The sequence below is a fragment of the Podarcis vaucheri genome (genome assembly GCF_965113315.1).
Source record: "Podarcis vaucheri genome assembly, chromosome: 7".
In the NCBI taxonomy this organism is placed as follows: domain Eukaryota; kingdom Metazoa; phylum Chordata; class Lepidosauria; order Squamata; family Lacertidae; genus Podarcis; species Podarcis vaucheri.
In genome coordinates, this window is record NC_138765.1 from 22,267,609 (window position 1) to 22,289,767 (window position 22,159).

Here is a 22,159-nt window from a genome sequence, read left to right on the forward strand (position 1 = left end):
TATAGCCCTCAGGCGGGTGGGGGACTTATCCCTATTCTTGAATGTGACGAAGCTGAAACCAGCTCACACACACACACACACACAGAGAGATAGAGAGAGATATATAAATATAGACTATTAGACAATTGTGTATCCTACCCTTACTCCAAGCAGCTGGGGATGGCTTACATGGGGTTCTCAGTTTACCTCTGAAGTTAGGCTGCCAGCCAACAGGCTCCATGACTGGGCAAATATTTCCCCTGGCGTTTTCCCACGTCCAAAGCCAACGCACTCTTGAGACCATGGATCTTTCTGTCTTGGCCTTGCTGAGAAGAGTCACGAGAACTGCTGTGTCATAGCAGTGAAGGTGACCAGGATACCAGGGGAAGAACTTAAGTTACAAGATTACACAGTGGGGACAGTCCAATGCCTTGTAGCTAGTGCATCAACACCATCATCATATTACAGTGGTACCTCAGGTTAAATACTTAATTCGTTCCGGAGGTCCGTTCTTAACCTGAAACTGTTCTTAACCTGAAGCACCACTTTAGCTAATGGGGCCTCCTGCTGCCGCCGCGCCACCGGAGCCCGATTTCTGTTCTCATCCTGAAGCAAAGTTCTTAACCTGAAGCACTATTTCTGGGTTAGCGGAGTCTGTAACCTGAAGCGTATGTAACCTGAGGTACCATTGTATTATTATTAACCGCCTTCTGCACTGTGGTTCAAGGCAATGCACAATAAAAAGGAAAGAGCATATACATTTGAATTAAAACAAAATAGACACATGTCACTAAGTTACCCAACGGGGAAAGCCTTTCAGAACCAAGCTCTGTTCAGTTGCTTCCAGAAGTGCAGACCACGGGCAACTATTATCATGATGTCGCGTCAAATGCATGTGTGCCCCTGGGCACCCACAATCTGGAACACAAGTCAGCGCCTCTGAGTCAGACCATTGGTCCATCCAGTTCAATACTGTCTACTCTGACTGGCAGCAACCCTCCATGGTTTTTGAGGCAGTGATTCTTTCCCAGCCCTCCCTGACGAAGCCGGCGTTTGAACCCAGGACCTTCTCAATGCAAAGCAGATGCTCTACCACTCCCCCTTCAAAACATCACCCCAGATTCCCCCATTTAATGTGGGTTTAATGTTTCTGCGGGAAATTCAGTAAGCAAAAGTAAATCCAGATTACATGGGGGAGCGGGGAAGTGGAATGGCATTTTGAAGGAGACGATATGTAGAGGCTGCAAAAAAACCAAACTTGTGTGCATAAGCAGGGATGATCTAGGATTCCATGAATCAACAGCCAGCTTGCCCTGCAGAAATATCCCTGTATTTATGTAGTAGATCACAGTGCAATAAGGGCAGGGGTTGCCAGTGTTTTCTGGGTCAGTAGGCACATTTGCAAAGCAGAGATACTGCAGCCAAGCACACACCACAACCTATTTTCTCTTGGCTACAATAGCGCACTTCTTTCAAGCCTAATTTCAATGGGGCGGGGAGACTCTGTGGGCACCACATTGGCAACCTCTGCTTTTGGAAAAGGCAAAGCAGAGGAAACTTGTGGTTTTTCATTTGGGTGGCTGCCAGCTTTTTTCTTCTTCTTTTAACTTGCTTTCTGGACCAAAGCTCATTAAGTTTTAACACAGGCAAGCACTGACAACTTGAAGAATGTGTCCCTTTTTATTCCGTTCTTTAGGAGTTACACGCTGGTGCAGAGGGTTTTCTGTCCAAACTAGCTGTAATAGTACTTTTGACTCTGCTCGAGTGTTGTTCCCTTTATTTGCTATTTTGTGGTCACTGCCTTCGCTGAAAAAGTCTGTTTCTTACAACACAGTGGCGCTAGAAAAAAAAGTCAAGTGTGAAAGATTTGTCATGTTTGCTTGGTGGAACCACAGCCCACAACTCCACCTCCTTTGTTGGTGGGCAAGAAAGCCCTGTTGTTTTTAAGCCTCCAAATCTCTGTACCTGGGCCAGGGGACACTGCGAAGTCACACCCTCTTTCCCTGAGCTACATGCCTTAACTAGCTTGCTTCTCATCCTTCTTGCCTGGCTAGAAGAACACTTCTCTGATGAAAATAGGGATGTCCCAAGGAAAGTGGGACATTCTGGGATCAAATCAGAAACCGGGACAGCTTCTGTAAATCCAGGAACTGTCCCTGGAAAAAACTTGGGAGGGCCAAGTGGGCGAGAGAGCATGCGTGTAGATGTAGAAGCTAGCCTTCTATACAAAGTTTTGTTTTTTGTTTTTTCACTTTTCTGCCCACCTTTGCATCTAGATTTGCTCACTTACTGGCTTATATACTGAGAGCTAGCCTGGCTGAACCAACCGATTATATCTTGGTCGTGGGAAGTGCATGAAGTCTTGTGTTTCCTCCTTGAATTGCTTGGGGAAATCTACAACACTTCCTCTTCCATCCATGAAGATTAGCATCTAGTTTAGCAGTGTTAAAAAAAATAACACAGCATTAACACAGAAACCAGGGACAAAGCTGTGGAGCTTTATCCGGGAGGCTGTAGGCAGCCTGCATGTAAAGTCCCCCTAAAGAAAAGAATGACAATATGGCCCCCAGAAGGTTAATGTGGCCCTTGGGCTAAGGAAGAGATTCTCTCCACCTGCAGAGATTAGATGGTCTTCTTGACCATCATGGCAAAGTCAGTACAAACTAAGCAAATTAACAGATGCTAGTCTAAGGGTCCAGTAGTGATGTATGGAAGTGAGAGTTGGACCATAAAGAAGGCTAATCGCCAAAGAATTGATGCTTTTGAATTGTGGTGTTGGAGGAGACTCTTGAGAGTCCCATGGACTGCAAGAAGATCAAACCTATCCATTCTGAAGGAAATCAGCCCTGAGTGCTCACTGGAAGGACAGATCCTGAAGCTGAGGCTCCAATACTTTTGGCCACCTCATGAGAAGAGAGGACTCCCTGGAAAGACCCTGATGTTGGGAAGATGGAGGGCACAAGGGGAAGGGGACAACAGAGGATGAGATGGTTGGACAGTGTTCTCGAAGCTACCAGCATGAGTTTGACCAAACTGTGGGAGGCAGTGGAAGACAGGAGTGCCTGGCGTGCTCTGGTCCATGGGGTCACGAAGAGTTGGACATGACTAAACAACAACAATGAGTCTAAGGGTGCCATGATAGGCTGTTTAAATACTAGACTACTTGCCACAGGGAGGCAAGGAGTTAGAGGCAGGCAGGCCAAAGAGGTGGAACACTTTCTCCTCTATGCTTACTACAGAAAGTGAGTGGACTGACAAGAAAGCCCACTCCTCAGTACAAGGGCATAGAAATGTAGCAGGCAGCCATTGAAGCAGATTCTGTCCCCATCTACAAGGGCAAAGAGAGTAGTAAAATTTTGCAACCTGGTAACTCTGGGGAACTTATTGTTAGGATTTTTATTTATCCGAGCTGCTCCAGCGAGTGGCACTATTGTACTATGTTTTGTGGTCTTCATGTGAGTGTCTGAGAGAGCGTGAGAAAGGAAGTCTGTATTATCTCTTCCTGTACTGTTGGAAGTTAGTTTCACTTCTGTATGTGTCACAGTTTTCTGTACTGGTGTTCAAAGAGCACAGACGTGCTGATGGAGTCTTTGTACATAGACTGTAAATAAAGTAATTTTAGAACTACGAATCTTTATTCTGCCATGAAATACAGTGGTACCTCAGGTTACATGCGCTTCAGGTTGCAGACGCTTCAGGTTACAGACTTCGCTAACCCAGAAATAGTACCTCAGGTTAAGAACTTTGCTTCAGGATGAGAACAGAAATCGGGCTTCAGCGGCGCGGCGGCAGCAGGAGGCCCCATTAGCTAAAGTGGTGCTTCAGGTTAAGAACAGTTTCAGGTTAAGAACGGACCTCTGGAACAAATTAAGTACTTAACCCGAGTTATCACTGTACCAGAAGACTAGTGTGCTCTTCTCAGAAGAGAAAGGTCACTTATCACCACTCTCTCTGGGCTGAGGGTGATTTACAGCCAGGGAGGACCACCGGAGAGACGCTCTGAAGACTTGGGAAGTTGGTAGCCTTCCTGGGGCATGTTTCCAACACTTATTTCCATGGCTGAAATAAGGCCACACCTAGGAGATCCCTGCTGAATCACACCAAAATCCTGTCATACCCAGTGCCTGTAATAGCCACCCAGGCAGAACCAGGTAGCTCCCCAAGCAGAATGTTCCAGTATCAGATGCACCCAATAAAGTTAGAACTGTAGCCCGCAAAAAACTTCCGCCATAACCAATTTGTTAAGACTTGCAAAGTGACATGATTGTTTAGCTGCGAAAGCCTAACACCACAAAACTCCTCTGCAAAAATAAGTATATTTAATCCATCGGCACAACAGATTAGGCAGCCCGCCAAGTTTCTGTCCTTTGTGGAATGCGTATTGCATGTCTCCGCCGGGACTACAGTGCCCACAGATGTTAAGACACGGTACATTTTAAGCACGTTTGCTACTTGCCTATACATGAGGAGACATCTGGAAATGTGGAAGGATTCACGCGTCTTAAACACTGCATGCAAAGCTTTTTTGTAATTACTGTAGTTTCAAAATCAGAAGCTTGAATGGCAATTAGGACGGAGGCAATAGACCTTTGTTCTGGGCATTGAGGGTAATTAAAGTGAGACTGTTAAGCTTCAGGTTCACATGGCTGCAGCTGCACAAAACAGAGCTTTGTGGTGCTACATAAGGCAGAGTGTGAGATAAGCTCTGCTAAGAGTAAAGGTAAAGGGTAAAGGGACCCCTGACCATTAGGTCCAGTCGCGGATGACTCTGGGGTTGCGGCCTCGTCTCGCTTTATTGGCCGAGGGAGCTGGTGTTTGTCTGCAGACAAGTTCCGGGTCATGTGGCCAGCATGACTAAGCCGCTTCTGGCGAACTAGAGCAGTGCACAGAAACACCGCTTACCTTCCCACCAGAGTAGTACCTATTTATCTGCTTGCACTTTGACGTGCTTTCGAACTGCTAGGTTGGCAGGAGCAGGGACTGAGCAACGGGAGCTCACCCCGTTGCGGGGATTCGAACTGCCAACCTTCTGATTGGCAAGTCCTAGGCTCTGTGGTTTAACCCACAGCACCACCCGCAACCCACTCAAATTAATGGGTCTATGCTAGGTCCCATCTGCACTTTGAACTTTGAATCATCAAAGCTTCCCCCAAAGAATTATAGAAAGGGCAGTTTGCTAAGGGTGCCAAGAGTTGTTAGGAGACTCCTATTCCCTCACAGAGCTACAATTCCCAGGGGTTTAACAACCAAACCCTCTTGCCAGGTTCTACTGCAAATATTGGCATCACACAATGATACTCTAGGCGTCCTCAACCAATTCAAAAGAAGTCATCGGGTCCAGATGGCAGCCCTCAGAGCATTCTTAAGAGAAATCAAATGCAAAACTGCTGCTCTAACAAGAACATGCAGCTTGTCTCTAATCAGCCTTTGTACCCGAAGAGTGGAAAGTGGCTAGTGTAAGATTAAGTATTTGGGAAATATATTGGGATTTGGGCTGTTGCAGACTAGTTAGCCCGACATCTGTCCTGGGAAAACTGGTGGAAAGCACTGAGAAAATAGAAGAACAAGCTTTGCTAGAGAAGAATCAGCATGGCTTCTGCAAAATAACTATCCATTTTAGAGTGTTTTATGGATTTGCTAGGGAGAGGGCGCTTATGCCCATGCCTTGCTCCTTCACTTCCACTTGAAGGAATATGCTGCTGGATAGGCCTGATCCTGCCATGCTCTGATGCTCTAATCTGGAATACAGCGGTCAATGCCATGGTCAGTGATGTGGAAATTTGCTACCACCCACCTTCCCGGCTGGTTGCCGCCTTAAGGTTCATTGCCCTCCCACGTCCAGATGCAATCACACACTCAGAAGGCAGAAACACCACGTTTATTAGCAAGTATCAATGTGACATCTGTTTTTTAAGCAAGTACATGTACCCAAGAGGCATCTTTATTTATACAAAGCAAGGAGTCTGGCATAAACAGTGGTGCACAGAGTAAGCCTGCAACAGAAGGGTACTCCTAGCCAGAGGAAGAAAGGGCCCAATCTCTACTCCAGGAAGGTCCTACTGGAGTGTAGGGAAATTGCACTAAAGGATCACCACCCTAGAGGCAATATATAGTCTCTGCTGCCAGAACCTCAGCAGGGAGCGGGCAGAGGGGAATGTCACTTCTGTGAAGAGTGAGCAGCCCTTGCAGCTACTAGCGAGGGGAGAGCAGGCCTGAGGTGCTTGCTGGCTTCCGGTAAAAACGGAGAGCAAAAAGCCAAGCTAGGCTGCTACCCTATTACTTTCCGGTGACGGCAGGCTTTTCCTGGCGGCTGATGGGGATGCTGCGCTCCACTCCGGGAAGAGCCTGGGCAGTCGGTGCCGTGATGGATAGCACCCCGTCAGGAGACAGGGCCGAGGTGATGGCTGCGGGGTCAACACCTTTGGGGATCATGTAGCGGCGGTGGAACTCCCGGGAGATGTAGCCGTGCTCATCCTATAAAGAACGGAGATGCAAAAACAGGCAAGTGACTAAAGGGGGTCCAGAAACCAGCACTCTCACCAAGAAATTTATGTATTTACTTCACAAAATTTATACGCCGTTTGATTGTTTAAAAAAGGTCAAAGCAGTTTACGGAAAGATAAACCAGTAACCCCAAGTAAAATTTTAGAACCCTACTTCTAGAGATAAAATACTAAAACAATGAAATCGCCTCAGCTTTCTAAGTATCTAGGTAAGCTTGTTTCAACAGGAATGTTTTTAGCAGGCACTGAAAGAGTGTGCAGTGAAGGCACCTGCTTGATATCAATAGGCAGGGAGTTTCAAAGTTACTTCTTAATTATTTTATTTATTAAATTGGTTAGTCGCTTTATCTTGCTTGCCCAAGGCAACACAAACAGGAAGTTCAGGCGGCAACACATGCCTTATTTATAATAATAATAATAATTTATTATTGATACACCGCTCATCTGGCTGGGTTTCCCCAGCCGCTCTGGGTGGCTTCCAACAGAATATTAAAATACAATAGTCTATTAAACATTAAAAGCTTCCCTAAACAGGGCTACCTTCAGATGTCTTCTATTTACTGATGCATGTAGTTTCAGACATTTCAGACACGGCTTGGGGGGGGGGCGGGATCTGTGGCCCCTCCAGATGTTGCTGAACTACAATTCCCTGCACCCTTGGCCATAAACCCTGTTGGTTGGGACCAATGCAAGTTGCGATTCCAACAACCTGTGGAGGGCCACGGATTCTGCTCTGGACACTGGTGGTGCAGCAGCAGATGTTTTTCCAGGCAGTTCCAGCTACTGAGGTTTCCAAATCCCTGTGTACAGACTAAGTGGACTCCAGAGTGCAATAGGATTTGCTTCCGGGGTTGACTTAGGATGGCAGCTTTAACTTCCTGCTTTTGGATATGCCAGTGTTCTTCAACCTCAGGTCCTCGGAAGTTGCTGAACCACAAAACCCATCATTCTCAGGCAGCTTAGCCAATGGCAGCTCAAGGATGGCAGGTCCCCAGATTTTGCTGAACGACAACTCCCAAGGTTGAAGAACACTGGCCTACGGCCACCACAGGGATCTTTTAGGTCAGGGCCACCCCACAAAGAACCCATGAAGCCACATACCGGCCGTTCCTCATGCTTGGCATGAACTTCGATGTAGTCCCCAATCACCTTCACGCTCATCTCTTCAGGTGAAAAATGCTTCACGTCCAACAACACAGAGAACTTGTCTTTGTCCATCTTCACCTGGGTGGAAGGGGGGAAACAAAGTAAAAACTGGATTCAACAGACAGCATCTTCTGCAGGCCAGCTGTCCCTGCACCCAGGGGTGCTGTTGTGGACAAGCCAACACCCTTTTACTGCTTTCTTCAACAAGCCACAGGGTAGGCACTAACACCACTGGGCATATTTAGCAAGGATGATTATAACTCATTGAACTTGTTAGTTGCCCACTGAACAAAGTCTCCCCCAAAATAGATACTGAGAGCACAATAAACGCAAGTACAGTGGTACCTCGGGTTAAGAACTTAATTCGTTCTGGAGGTCCGTTCTTAACCTGAAACTGTTCTTAACCTGAGGTACCTCTTTAGCTAATGGGGCCTCCCACTGCCACTGCCACTGCCATGTGATTTCTGTTCTCATCCTGAAGCAAAGTTCTTAACCCGACATACTATTTCTGGGTTAGCGGAGTCTGTAACCTGAAGCGTCTGTAACCTGAGGTACCACTGTACATTATAATAAAAACACGTCTACAGGGGGGACGGACATCCCCAATAACAGAAGCACAACTAATAGCAAACACCACCGCAGTCCATCAAAAGCTTGGGGAAGAAAGTAAGTGCTCTAGTAACATACGCAGCCAACGCACAGTGCTTGCTTTCCTCTTCCCTTACCATTCCTTCTTCCTTTTATATCACGCCTTACCAGAGCAGCAACTGTCTTAATCCAGGGATCAGATGCCCAGGCCCAGGGGCCAAATGCCGCCCCCTCCAGGTCTGTATCTGGCCCCAAGACTCACACGCTTCTTCCAAGACCACACCCTCTTTGAGGGTTTGTGCCTGGGTGGAATACGTCATTGAATTCTGCTAAGGCTTCTTGTTTGTCTGGATGGAGGACCAAACAGGTATGCCAGGGTGTGCAGAGACTAGCTGACTGCATAAGGCAGAATTCACATTCGCTGCTCTGCTCATTCTCGGCTCTGACCTCGCCTGCCAACACAAAAGGTTGTCCAGAAGGGAACAGCGTCGTTGGGCTGACAAAAGTTCCCTGCCTCTGATATTATCTTTTAATATATGCACAGTGCTTAGGAAAGAAATTAGCAACTTTAATAACTGTTAAATAATAAGTTAGAGCTACCATGAAGCCGCTTTATGAGCACTGGGTAGCAGTTACAGAAACCAACACAGCAACAACCCCTACAGGCTAAACACAACCCTTTACGATATGGGCGAGAATGCTCTGTATTTTACACCCTTTTGTAGCTAGCTAAGAATATCATAGAATTGTAGAGTTGGGCCACGAGGGTTATCCAGTCCAACTCCCTGCAATGCAAGAATCTTTCGCCCAGTGTGGGATTCGAACCCAAGATCAAAGAGTTTCAGGCACTACCGACTGAGCTATCCCTCAGGGTCTTCTAGATTGGATCACTGTATATTTAGAGCCAGTGCGCCAAGAACACAGGAGCAATCTCCCTGCCAAGGGGTGTGATGAAGCACATTGGAAAAAGCAAGACAGAAAAAGCCAAAGTATGCCAGTCATGCATGGGGAGTTAAGTGGCGGCAGCAGCAGCAGCAGGAGTGCAAGGCTGCGCTGAAATCTCCCCAAGGATGAATTCTAACAGTTGAGTCTTAATGCCACAGTCCTTAAAAGCACCCCTCGTTTCCCAGGTCCGATTACATATTATTTAGTCATTATTATTTATGGAGCCGGTGACTACAGCTCCTTTGCATGCAGAGAAGGACCCTGGTTCAACATTCCCCCCCCCCCGTTCTAACCGCAAGCAGAAGGGACTTGGGGGTGGGGGAAATTCTTTGGATTCCCCACCAGTGTGGACAGCAGGAACAACAACCAATGTCCAACTGAGCGAGGAAGCATCTCTAATATAGGCAACAACTATCTGGGGTGATGGAGGAGGTCCAAGGTTCTGTTCCCAACTCCTCCCGTTCGGGATCAGCTATCTGGCGGCAACATGGGGAATGATCTCCCTGGGGACCCTGGAGAGCCACTGCCGGTCAGAGCAGGTGGTGCTGGCCTAGACAGACAAATAATCTGATCTGGGGCAAGGCCACCTCTTATGCCCCCATGCTGATAAGTAACTCCAGGCAGCTGTGGGCAGGGAGCCAGCAAGACAGTGTGTCTTCTGTATAGCAAGAGTCCAGAGGGCGGGGGGCGGGTTGCATCCTGCATGCCAGCCCCTTCCCCGCAGGGCAAGACAACCCAGCTGGCATTGTCTCCCCACCCTGCTCCCCCATAGGGCCAGCTGGGGAGGCTGAAGAATGTTACCATAATAGGTAAGCACAGCCTGCCAGCCCCTTGGCACCCTTTCCTCTTTCAAGCGCGCACCTTCACCAATTGGCAACAGCAGCACCACTGCTTTAGAGTCCGCAGACCGCTTCCCCGCAGGAAGCGTCACATTCCCGACACGCAGGCACACCCATTCCCACGACGCAGGTCCAGACACCGAGCGCTACCCATCTTCGGGCATTTCTGCTCCCTTTTAATCCTAAGCAAGCCCCCTCAGCAGCCTCCAGTTAGGCGGGGGACCTGCTGCGCTGTTGATCGGCCAGAAAAGCACTCTGCACATGGTCAGAGGCACCACGACATACATGGGGGGGGGATTATAAAACTAACTTTTCCCGTGATTTTTCTTTTCTTTTCTGGTGCAATTCCGCACAAAAGCCCCAGATGGGTTCAAAGCTTAACGCAAGGCGCACCTACCTCCGAAAGCCCTGTGTCCGGCATCTGCGGCATCGCAGGCATAGCAGGCATCTGCAGGCTGGGCGTGCGCATGTAATAGGGGCTGAGCGTGGCCGGGAACAGGTCGCTCTCGAAGAGCCCTTCGCCGAACCTCTGGTCGAAAAGACGCGGCGGGAAGAGCGACGGGAAGGCCGAAGGGAAGCCCAGGGGCCGCCGCATCCAGGGGTGGTGGATGGCGATGTCCATGGCGCGGAGAGGCGAAGGCGGGAGGGCGAGTAGCCGGAGACGCGCAGAACACGGACCGCGGCCAGGGGAGCGCACGCCGAGCCCGGCCCGCCGCCGCGCCTTTTATACCCGGCCGGCTCCGCCCCCTGGAAGCCGCTGGAACGCCGAAGAGCCTTCGGGACGGAGCGGGAAGCCCCGCGAAGCGCCCGGGGGGCGGGGCCACCGAAAAGGGGCGGGGCCTGGCTCTCGCCTAGCCTCGAGGCTCACGTGGGAACCGATAGGCGGAGGCGCGGCTCAGCGGGGAAAGGCGTGCCTGGATCATCCGTGTCATCAGGATTCTGTTCTGGAAAGGAGGGAGCCGGGAAGGTTATCTCGGCGTTTCCCCGGCTTTGAGCTCCGATTCAGCCCGTTCCCACGTTGAATGAAGACCCTGCAAAGTGGGAGGGCGGTGTAACGGTAACGTCTGAATTGGGGACAGGTGGTTAGATGGGGGAGGGGGGAAAGCTCATCATTTCTCTTCCCGTCGGTCAGTGCTGCCCCGGCCCCATTTCAGACGTTACCTTTATACACGTGAGAAGCAAAACGATGATGAGCCGAAAATACACCGAGGGAAGAAATGTGAGTCCTTTGAAAGAGAGCGCGCGTTAACAGATCTTTTAAATATTTGTTTCGGAATGTAAAGTGAGCACTCTTGAGGTTTGTGGTGTTTACATCGAATGATAATTAGGGACCCTCCCCACCAACAATTCAGAGAAAAGAAATGGCGTAGGGTTGTCGGTCTCTGCTTTCAACCACTCGCAGTGGAATAAAACTAGCATAGGGGAAAGTACGCTATAATTTGAGATTTCCACAAATCCAGACATTTTTTGTATCATTTGGCATTCATTCCTTTGTCACATAGGCAGGACACCCTTCATTTTGAAGACAAACATGGACACAAGCCTGCCAAATCTGAACTTCACTTGACAGTCAAATAACACTAAATGTCTCTGCGTGTTGTTGTTTTTTTAACTGTGAAGACAACTTTTCTTTTTTCTTTCATGAATTGGACTTTGTTAATTAAGCCGCAGAAGTAAATGTACATATTCTATGTGCTGATGGTTTTTTCCGTCAGTTGTCATCAGTTCTTCTGGTTTTTGTATATATTCTAAAATGCAATAAAATCTCATTACAAAAAACAACCACTCTCCACTTTTATGTCCCTAACACCGTTTCCTGCAACCCACATTCGCTTGTTTCCTTCCCTTCCTGCTGGCTTTGCCTTCTAGACTGATATAATCCTGGGAACTGTAATTTGTGAAGGGTGTTGGTGGGAATCGTAGCTCTACCGCTCCCGGGAGCCTTGGGGAGGGGGAAGCCACGCACTTTAAATATATGGTGTGTGTCAGTGACATGACCTAATAAAGGAGTTTGGAAATGTTCACAAAGCATTATTTTGATTTATTTAAAATGCTTATGCTGCCTTTCAGCGCAAGTGGAAGCATCCCTGTTGGGCCTGGCAACATGTAGATACTTGCTTGCCCTTCCTCAGCCCAAGGCAGAACCCTGAGCTCACTGGACCAACCCTGCAAGGACCAGGTGATGGATTGATGGAAGAGACAGCACATACCCAGCATGCTTAGCTGCTTCAGCAGCTTCTCCCTTTATGTAGCACTGCTTGCAAAGGACCTGGGGGGTTTCCTTCACAAAGCAGGACAATCCAGAATGCCAACTAGGGAAGGGATACAGGAAGCCCAGGAGGTCTGCTCCAAAAGATGTAAACATGCTTAACTCATTCATTTACTGCAGGACCTGTCCCCCTCCGGATGTTATCTGACTACAACCCCATAATCCCTGTCTCATTGGCCAAGCTGGCTGGGCTGATGGGAGTTGGAGTCCAGCAGTACCTGGAGGGTCACAAATCACCCCACTTTGTTTTAATGGGACATAGCATGCTAAAGGGACTGGTTCACACCTCCACCTACTGCAGAAGTCCTGTAGTTTCTCGACAGTACAGGTATTTCCCTCAAGTCACCAATTTTGGGAAATATTTCGCACCTCTAATCCAAATCTCTGGGGGAGAACACACACGGCAAATTTTGCTCCTTTATAAGCAAAGGTAGTTGGAAAGAAGGGACTCTATATTATAGAGGAACAAGATTTGGAGGCTTTCACAAACAAGAGTCTTGTGGTTCAGCTTTTTCAATATGCAGCCTGGGATCTTGACATGTAGCCCACACAACTGGTCAACACCTGGCTCACAGGTGAATGCAATAATAACCTTGGTTGGAAAGTACTGTAATATAAAACAAGCCTGCAGGATCATGCCTTCTGACTTGCTTGAACTTCTCTCCATGGTGTTTGGTCCACAAGTGTAGGAACCAGCTGAAAGATATACTAAATGGCATTCTAATGCACAGTTTACATACAGCAGTCATCTCTCCCTACCACAAGCACACTTTTCTTGCTGAGCATACAATGTCGCCTCCTATAGCAAGCCGTGGGATTGGGTTAGGGAGACACACCTTTCAAATGCCAAATCACCTTTGAAGCAGAAGGGATAGCAGCCCAGCTTCCTGCTCAAGGCCTTTATTAGGCTAATTGTTGTGAGACTAGTAAAGCTGTTTTGTTTCCCTGAAAAGTAATTTACAAAATTAACATCTGTGGCATAATGAGCACAAAAGTTCCAATCTTTTGGCACTGTTAGCTGCTCTCAGTTTCAACTGGGAGAATTGTCAGTGTATACTTAAAACGTTCTTATTGAAATCCTTAGGATGTGCCCCTGACCTTAAGTATATTTATTTAAAAGGGGCTAATTATACATTACCTGCAAATGAATGCAGCTGTGAAGCCCCAACACAATTTTTTAAAGTGAAAAAGCAGCCTGGGGAGAGGATAATTTAGAGTTGAGAAGCAGCAGGGGCAGGGAATATGTTAAAGGGGAGGGGATATTTTTTCTCTAGCTCAAGGAGATGATAAAAGTGTGTACTATGAACTACAGTGGTGCCCCGCAAGACGAATGCCTCGCAAGACAGAAAACTCGCTAGACGAAAGAGTTTTCCATTTTGGAGGTGCTTCGCAAAACAAATTTCCTATGGGCTTGCTTCGCAAGACGACAATGTCTTGCGAGTTCCTGCTGGTTTTTTCCCCTTCCCCCCCTTTTTCTAAGCCGCTAAGCCGCTTATCAGCTGATCCGATCAGCAGAAAAGCCGCTAATCCGCTAATCCGTCAATGGGCTTGCTTCGCAAGACGAAAAAACCGCTAGACGAAGAGAATCACAGAACGGATTCTTTTCGTCTTGCGAGGCACCACTGTATATTCAATGAAGAAGGGGGGGAGGCAATGTCCTAACACTAGAATGTACTTTCTTTCTGCATATCTTTGGGAGGGGGACACATTACTAATTTATTACTCAACTTGTTTCCCACCCTTCCTCCCAAAGGAGCTCAATCTCAGAACAGTAATACAACACATTATAAACATAATGTTGTGCACATATTTAAAGCATTTTAAAAACTATTTTAAAAACATCTAAAAGCAACTGCAGTAGTGGATAGATACAGCAATAGCTGATAATCAAAGATCTGCGTAAACAGGAATGTCCTTGAATTTCTCCTGAACGCCAATACCAAGGGAGACAGCTTCGCTGCTCCAGGGAGACCATTCCACAAATGGGGAATCACCACCGATAAGGCCCTGTCATGGGTCAATACTAAGTGGGCAGCGGCCAGAGGTCCTCTTCTGTCCATTGTAGGGCCTAAGATGGCTGGGGAGTTACTCCTTTCAGGACTGGGGTTCCCAGCCATTTAGGGCATTATATGCTAACACTTATTGATCTTGGTAGCTGGGTAACTTAATTGGTTCTACTTGAGGACAGAGACTCTTCCCCCACCCAACTTTACGTGGCTATATAATGCATTTTGAAACCCAGAATATTGGAGTAGTGGGGCATGGCCTGACCATAAAAATAATATTTTTAAAATGTGCAGAGTTGTTTCCGGCTTGTAGGGAATGTTCCATTTTGATTTAAGAAAAATGCATTAAAATGATTTATTTATAAAACAAATAGCTTAGAAGCAGCTTATTCTCATACGAATATCCCATCTCTCCTCCAAGGAGCTCGGGGTGACACAGGGTTCCCCTCCTTCTCCATGTTATCCTCACAGCACCCCTATGAGGCAGGTTAGGTGGAGAGACATCCAGGGACCTTGTGGATGAGTGGGGAGATTCACACCCTGGTCTCCCTAGTCCAATGCTCTAAAAGCCACACGCTTTTAGATAATGCCATATTGCAACCTCCTTGCTCGCAAAGCTCGCGTGCTGTTTCCATCAGTCAGAAGCTTGGCACACACATATTCTCAAAGGATTTTAAAAGAGCTGCAGCACAGTTTTCCGCAAGGAGTCCGACTGCTTGCCTCTGGGTCTAGGTGGGGCAGTTACCCCATGAGATCAGTGGTGCTGCAGTGGGATCTAAGCATTCAGAAGAACAGGGTAGCTCACAGTCAGACTACTGAGCTTGGGAATGGGTGTGGACTGTTCCAAAGCATCCTCTGGATTACATCAAAAGGCTGGAATGCTGCTCTCAACTCTTTTGGATAACAGGTGTGTTGCCGTTCCAGGTATAACCTCGACAAGACTTCTCCCTTCCCTGAAGAAAAAACAAGCAGGATTTTCTCTCTACTGCTAGCCCATTTCTCAGTTGTTGCTTTTTTAAAAAATAAAACACGGTTTTTATGCTACTCTTGTATCCTGTTCCCATGGCAGTTAGCAGAAAGAGCAGAATACTTAAAAGCATCAAAGCAAAGCAGTAAAATAAGCTAAAAGCCAGATACAGTAATCATGAAAGCAGCACAGACCAGCCAAGGGGGTTAAAACTGCACCCAAAAAGCTTGGTGGCAGTGGAGGGGGTGGGTGGGGAGTCCTTCGCCTGGCGCTGCTAGGAAGACAGACGCCAGACAAACCTCTCTAGGTTTTCTCGTTTGGCAGAGAGAGTCCCCTAAACGTTGAAACGTAATGTCATTAATTGATGCAAATTGCTGCTGCAATATGCAGTGATGGCTGCAGCTTTCAAATGGGATCAGGCGAATTTATGGAGCGTGGGCAGCTATACTGGGGGGGGGGGAGCAGTATTAGACGTAACGTGCAAATGGAGCCTCCAGATGCAGAAGCAGTTTAGCCCCAAATACCAGGCATGAAGGAGAAGAGACAAGGGAAGGCTGTCGGCTTCATTCCCCGCTGCTGTAGATCCTAGATCAGGGGTTGGGAATCCTTTTTTGTTCCAAGGTCTGTTTTTCCTTCTAGGACACCTTCGGGGATGGAAGGTTAGGTGCCAGGGGTAGGTGGAGCCAGAGACCAAAATGGGCAGAGCAAGGAATGTAATTTCTACCTTTGTTCAGCAGGCTAGTTTCCACATGCTCATGTGCTACTCTATCCTGTATCCAAACAAGCAAGAGGCATTATTCGGCTTTAAAAGCCCATTCCACCCTAGACAAAAACACACTAGGAGGATGAAAAGCAGGGCTGGTGGGCTGATGCAAGGCCTGGTGAGAGTCCCAAAGACCAGATATAGAGAGGTCTGGAGTGCTACACATGGCCCTGGGTCTGAGGTCCCCAACCAGGGTTCTTGATGAATTCTTGGTCTGATCCAGGTTGACTTATCTTACGTTATGTAGATAAAGGACTGTATGGGCAATCTCTTCAGAATATATTTGTATTTCCAGTGATCTAATTCGGTATCCCTCTTCCTGCCCCTGTTCCTTTTCCCTATCTTTTGTTAAGCTCTATGATGACTGAGAACAGCCTTTAATTTCCTAGTCCTAATCTGTTGGGAGGAAGTGATATTGATGCGTACCTTCTTTTGAAGTTGGACATAGTTTGAAGAAAGTGAGGCATTGGCAGAAGCGGCTAATGAACAATCTGCAGGTGGCTAGTAGCATGTGGTCAGTCAGGCAAGCCATAGGCTAACAGGTTTGCTATCTATAAATCAGATTATTTTGGGCCGAGTTCAGAGAAGCTCGTGCACGGACTGATGGCCATGGGGCCGTGCAACCTCAGGCTACCTGAGAGAGTCACTTTGCCACTTCTGGAGGGCTTCCAAGTGGTAGACTGAAGTTCTTGCTTGGTATGTATATATTGCTTGCTGTTTAGAATACATTCTTAAATCTTCTCACTGGTGTTTTGTATTGCCTCTGAATCTTTTTTCCTAAAGAACCATCTTGCATTTGGCAAGACGAACTGAGGCAGAGCCAAAGTGGTGCAGTGGTTCAAGTGCTGAACCAGGACCTGGGAGACCAGGGTTTGAATCCCCATTCGGCCATGTAGCTTGTGGGTGACACTGGGGCTCTCAGCCTAACCTACCTCACAGGGCTGTTGTGGAAATGAAGTAAGGATCTTCGGATAGAAAGGCGGACTATAAATGGAATTTTAAAAATGTCACGTGCTTTAAATGTATGTTGTATATGCAGCAGACAGACAGATAGCTGTTGATATGTAATGGTAATGAGATGAACTGAAATGACTTCCAAATCCCAGATCCTCAAACAGCAGGAACTGCTTCCCAATAAAGAGAGGCAAACACAGACAAACTCCCCCTACTTCCATCCCACATGTGATGGGTCTAGGACCCAGGAGACCAGGATTCAAATACCTGGGACACAAACTTCATGGCCAAGTGGTACATTACTGTTTCACATACAGATGCAAGAACAGAATGTTTGCTCCATCCCTCCCATCTTAGAAGTACAGATTCATCTGTGAAGCGCTGGTTTCAATCTGAATTAGCTATTGGTTTGTCAAAGGGAGGTAAATTAAATCCAAAATGAAATGTGCTTTTGTGCATGTACAGCCTTCAACGCCAAAGCAACCCTGAGCAGGTTTCAAGGAAGGAATGGAAAAAAGGAGACGGGGCGAGGAGCTCCAGCAATCAGGTGAAGAAGGCAAAGGAGGTGAAAAGCTAGAGAGGCTGCCAGTTCAGGTCAGACGAGATACCTCCATTCATTTGCACCCACCTTGGGTGGCATCTCCACTCCTTTTAACAACAAACTTCTCTGGTAGAGGGCGATGTGCAGCCTCAGTGGGTGTGCATTAGCCACACCTGATAGTTGGTATATTTGTGTCAACAGCTCCAGAGATAACAAAGCAGGTGGAACCAAGAAAAATAAAAAGAGTAGCAATGATAAAAAGAAAACAAAAAAATGGAAAGAAGAGAAAGAAGCAAACAAGATGGACATACTGCAGCTTGCTGCTGGTTTATATTTTGTAGTCAATGGGTTGGATTTTCAATGGGACTTGTTCAGATAACTTAGCCTGGTTGCACCCCAATGGCCTTATCAGCCAAATGACATTTGACAGGTAATATCTAGAATACTTCTTATTTTTTAACACAATCACTTCATCTCGAATACCTGGAAAAGCTTCGCCCGCTGATGTTCACCAGTCATGGAAAGAGAAATGAAAAGTGGCAACATCTGTAGCACCTCAGAGCCCAACCCTAGCATTGCAGGGTGAGGATGAAAGACTTGTTCCAACAGCTGGGCCTCCGAGCTCACAAATCACTTGGCTCAGCTGCTGCTCTTCAGACTTTCTTGCTCCTAGATCAGGTCTGGGGAACTTTTGTGAACTTCTCTGCTGCCAGTTGTGTCAGGTATGAATGCAGGACAAAAGGAAACAAATGTTGGCTGCAAGTGTTGGCACCCCCAGAGAGGTCTACTTAGGTGAAAGCATTTTCAGTTGTAAATATATTTTTTACTGCTTTTTATTTTTGTTGCACTGGATGCCATTCTCTATTGCTGCTTTTATTCTGTTAGATTTTTTCTGTTTCCTATTTCAATTTACGTTTTAAGGTTTTAACTTGTCTGCCCATAGGACTTTTGTCGTCAGGTGGTATAGAAATATCAGAAACCAACAAAATCAAACTTTTGGCCCTCCAGATATTGCTGACCTACGACTCCCATCAACCCTAGGCAGCACGGACAGCAGCCATGGACGATGGGAGCTGCAGTTCAGCAACCTCTGGAGGGACAAAGGTTCCCCACCCCTGTCCTAGGCACAACCACGTGTCCTCCACAGCTTCTGCATAATTGCTTCCAGAGGTTTATCTCCACGTAGAAAAACAAGTACTTAAAAAAATAACAAGGCAGAAACCATTCTGGGAGACTGGTTGTAATTAACATTCAGTGAGCTTTAGGTCCCCAACGTTGTACATATGGGCCTTCTGAAATCTCCATTGGCATCCCATAACCTTCTTTTCTCTCCTTGGCTTGTAAAATTGAGGTTGGAGAGGCTTTTTAGTTTTGTTTTGCTGGGGAAAGTCGCCTGCTTTTCATGTCTGTGTTGTCCTTGATGTGAGGCAGCGGGTACAAAATTCCGCCTATTTTCCTTTTGAGAAATGGTTCTTTTGTGATGCCCACAAGTTTCCGCTCAGATTTTTAAATGTCCCGCCCCCCCAAAAAGGTTGGGGACACCTGCAATGAGTTCATGGCTGGAAGGAAGCCTGCGCCTCCCCATTCCGCTGAGCACAATGGAAAAGGCCAGATAGTGACCTCATGCAAGGCAGGCCAACACCTGCTGTAGGCTACTTCATTGCTCCGCTGACATCACTGCCCTTCAGCTCATGCCCCTTTCCCCACCCAGCCTGCGCAGGGCACTGCTGCCTAACCAGCAGGGAGGATCCCCCATCCCTTTCTGAGACACTAGACTGTAACTGGCCTGCTGGAATGACACAATTTAAATTGCAGAGCAAGCTGCAGCGGCTCAGGGAAACATTGGGCTCATTGTTTCCTCCACTGTTTATCACACCATCCTACATCCCAATCAGCTGACGGAGGTGTAGGAGAAAGGCTCTCCTAGGACAGCAGCCAACTTTCCTCCTCCTTTCATCGCCCCACGCCTGTCCCTTGAAAACAGCAACTCAGAATGCAGATTCCAAGTGAAGCTTTTTCTCTTTATGCAACTTTTCTTCCGTGCCAGGAGACCTTGATCTATTCCAGTGTCTACCGTATATTGCACTGGGGGAATACAGCACAGGCTTAAACTGTGGCAGTTGGGGGCTGCTCATTAAAGGAAGAATGAGGCCCTTGAAGTCGCCATCCTAAAAGAGGAGGGAGGGAGAAACTGTGGCACATTATGTGCTGTTGGGCTACATCTCCCTTTGCTGCATGCTGGCTAGGACTGATGGAAGGTGGAGTTCATCCAGTTGCCCATCCAGTTATATACATTTTTACTCGGGGAGTAAGCCCCATTGAACGCAATAGGATTTACTTCCAAGTAAACATGTTGCTGGGATGCTGGTGGCGCTGTGGGTTAAACCACAGAGCCCAGGACTTGCTGATCTGAAGGTCGGCGGTTTGAATCCCCGCTACTCAGTTCCAGCTCCTGCCAACCTAGCAGTTCGAAAGCACGTCTAAGTGCAAGTAGATAAATAGGTACTGCTCTGGTGGGAAGGTAAACGGCATTTCCATGCGCTGCTCTGGTTCGCCAGAAGCGGCGTAGTCATGCTGGCCACATGACCTGGAAGCTGTACGCCAGCTCCCTCGGCCAATAAAGCGAGATGAGCACCGCAACCCCAGAGTTGGGTCACGACTGGACCTAATGGTCAGGGGTCCCTTTACCTTTTAAACATGTTGCTGTTCAGCAACAATTGCAAAGGAGAGCAGAACTAGGCCCATCAAGAAATCTAAATATGTATATATGTAAAAACCCCATCATTGTAGTAAACACACACATATACACACCTCTAATTTTCATGGAAGTCAACAGAGCATAACAGGAATGTGGGAGCTATGGCCCTCCCAATGTTGCTGGACTGAAACAATACAAGAAGGGTAAGATAAAGGAACCCCTGGATGGTTAAGTCCAGCCAAAGGCAACTGTGGGGTTGTGGCGCTCATCTCACTTTCAGGCCAAGAGAGGTGGTGTTTGTCCACCGACAGCTTTCCAGGTCATGTGGCCAGCATGACTAAACCGCTTCTGGCACAACAGGGCACGATGACAGAAGCCAGAATGTATGGAAGCGCCATTTACCTTCCTGCCACAGCAGTACCTATTTATCTACTTGTGTTGGTATGCTTTCAAACTGCTAGGCTGGCAGAAGCTGGAACAGAGCAACGGGAGCTTGTCACACCGATCTGAACTGCCAACCTTCCGATCAGCAAGCCCAAGAGGCTGTTGTTTAGACCACAGCGCCTCCCGGGTTCCTAATGCAAGAAGTAGCAGAGTAAGTCACACATAATGGAGAGCGCATAGGAACAGAGTTTTTTTAAAACCCTGATATAGATCTATCAGCGATCCCCTTCATGCAAATACTGTGTGCAACCCTGGTCACCACCATCTTTTCCAAGATGATTCTCTAGCAATTTTCTGGCTGCATTTCTTAGGTTTCTGAATACACAGGAAGATATAACGTGGGAGCAACAGGCTTTAGAAAGCGTGATACCTACCTCGTCAAGCCTCCATCTCTTTTGGGTTTGAATCAAACGGTTGGATTGCCTAGGTGCGTGATGCTTTACAACAGGGATGAAGAACCTGTGACCCTCCAGACATTGATAAGGTTTCAGCTTCCATTGGCCTGGCCAGCATGGCAAACAACAGGAATGATGGGAACTGAAGAGTCTGGAAACAGGGCGGTCCCTGGGGAAGGCGAATAATGATGACTGCCCTGTGTTCCCTGCCCCTGCCTGGCACTGGCAGCCCCAGCCCCACTGCTTCTTGTCAACCTGGCCAGGTTCTCCGCCCGATGTTTTCCTGGGACAAGGCAGGGAGGGAGGAGGTACTGCTGAAGCAGCATTCATATAAAAAAAAAATGGGGGGGGGGAGACCACCACTGCTAAATGGAAGTGGGACAGGGGGAGATACATTGTGATTTGACTTGGGTCTTACCTACCAGCCCCCACTACGACCGAAGGGATGTCCCTAGATATACAAGGGTGTGCTGGAGAGATTTGTCTGAGGTAGGGGAAAAGACCCATAGTATATTATCATCTAACTAGATAGATTTGCTAAGTCAGAAATCACTTCTTTTGAATTAAACACAGTAATTTTACTTAGAAACCAAACACACACACACACACACACACACACACACACACACGGGTGTCTTCTAGTGGAAAATTGTTAGTATTGCACAAGAGGCAGAAAAGTGAAGATTTTTCTGGGAAGAATAAATCCCTGATGGCCAACCACTTGAGTCTAAGAATATCCTGCTATATGTTTAGTTACAGGTAGGTAACTAAAGAGGTATCTGAAGAAATGTGCATGCACACGAAAGCTAATACCAATAACAAACTTAGCTGGTCTCTAAGGTGCTACTGGAAGGAATTGTTTTATTTTGCTATATGTTTAGATATGTATAGTTTTTTTAAAAGCCCAAAGGTCCACAGAGAAATAATTCATTTTGCCCTTCTACTGTACCCCTGCCTCTCTGCTTTATGCAGCCGAGGAAGATGTTTAAAATTGCGGGCAAGGACTGCCACTGGTCCTAATGCAATGCCTAAGGGAGACTAGATGGGCCGCTGGCCTGATCTTGCAGGCTCTTCTCTCCCTTCTCACTTCTTCCCAATACCACCACACTGTGGGCAAGCAGA

The 22,159-nt window shown here is 47.3% G+C and overlaps 1 protein-coding gene across 1 annotated transcript; it reads right to left on the reverse strand.

Annotated features, from left to right (window-relative positions):
• Positions 1 to 5,842: 5,842 nt before the first annotated feature.
• HSPB6 (heat shock protein family B (small) member 6) lies at positions 5,843 to 10,705 on the reverse strand. The gene is made up of 3 exons (XM_082229150.1): positions 10,398 to 10,705; positions 7,584 to 7,706; positions 5,843 to 6,453 (listed from the first exon to the last, which is right to left on the reverse strand). The coding sequence occupies exons 1-3, from the start codon at positions 10,620 to 10,622 to the stop codon at positions 6,256 to 6,258; spliced, it is 546 nt and encodes a 181-aa protein (XP_082085276.1). The 5' UTR covers positions 10,623 to 10,705; the 3' UTR covers positions 5,843 to 6,255.
• Positions 10,706 to 22,159: the final 11,454 nt, after the last annotated feature.

What these genes read in the sequence shown, in the direction of transcription:
- HSPB6 (XM_082229150.1), bottom strand. Translation starts at nt 10,622, where the DNA reads ATGGACATCGCCATCCACCACCCCTGGATGCGGCGGCCCCTGGGCTTC. An exon ending in CGGACACAGGGCTTTCGGAG is followed by an intron (nt 7,707 to 10,397) that starts GTAGGTGCGCCT and finishes CCTTCCACCCAG; the next exon opens with GTGAAGATGGACAAAGACAA. An exon ending in CCAAGCATGAGGAACGGCCG is followed by an intron (nt 6,454 to 7,583) that starts GTATGTGGCTTC and finishes CGTTCTTTATAG; the next exon opens with GATGAGCACGGCTACATCTC.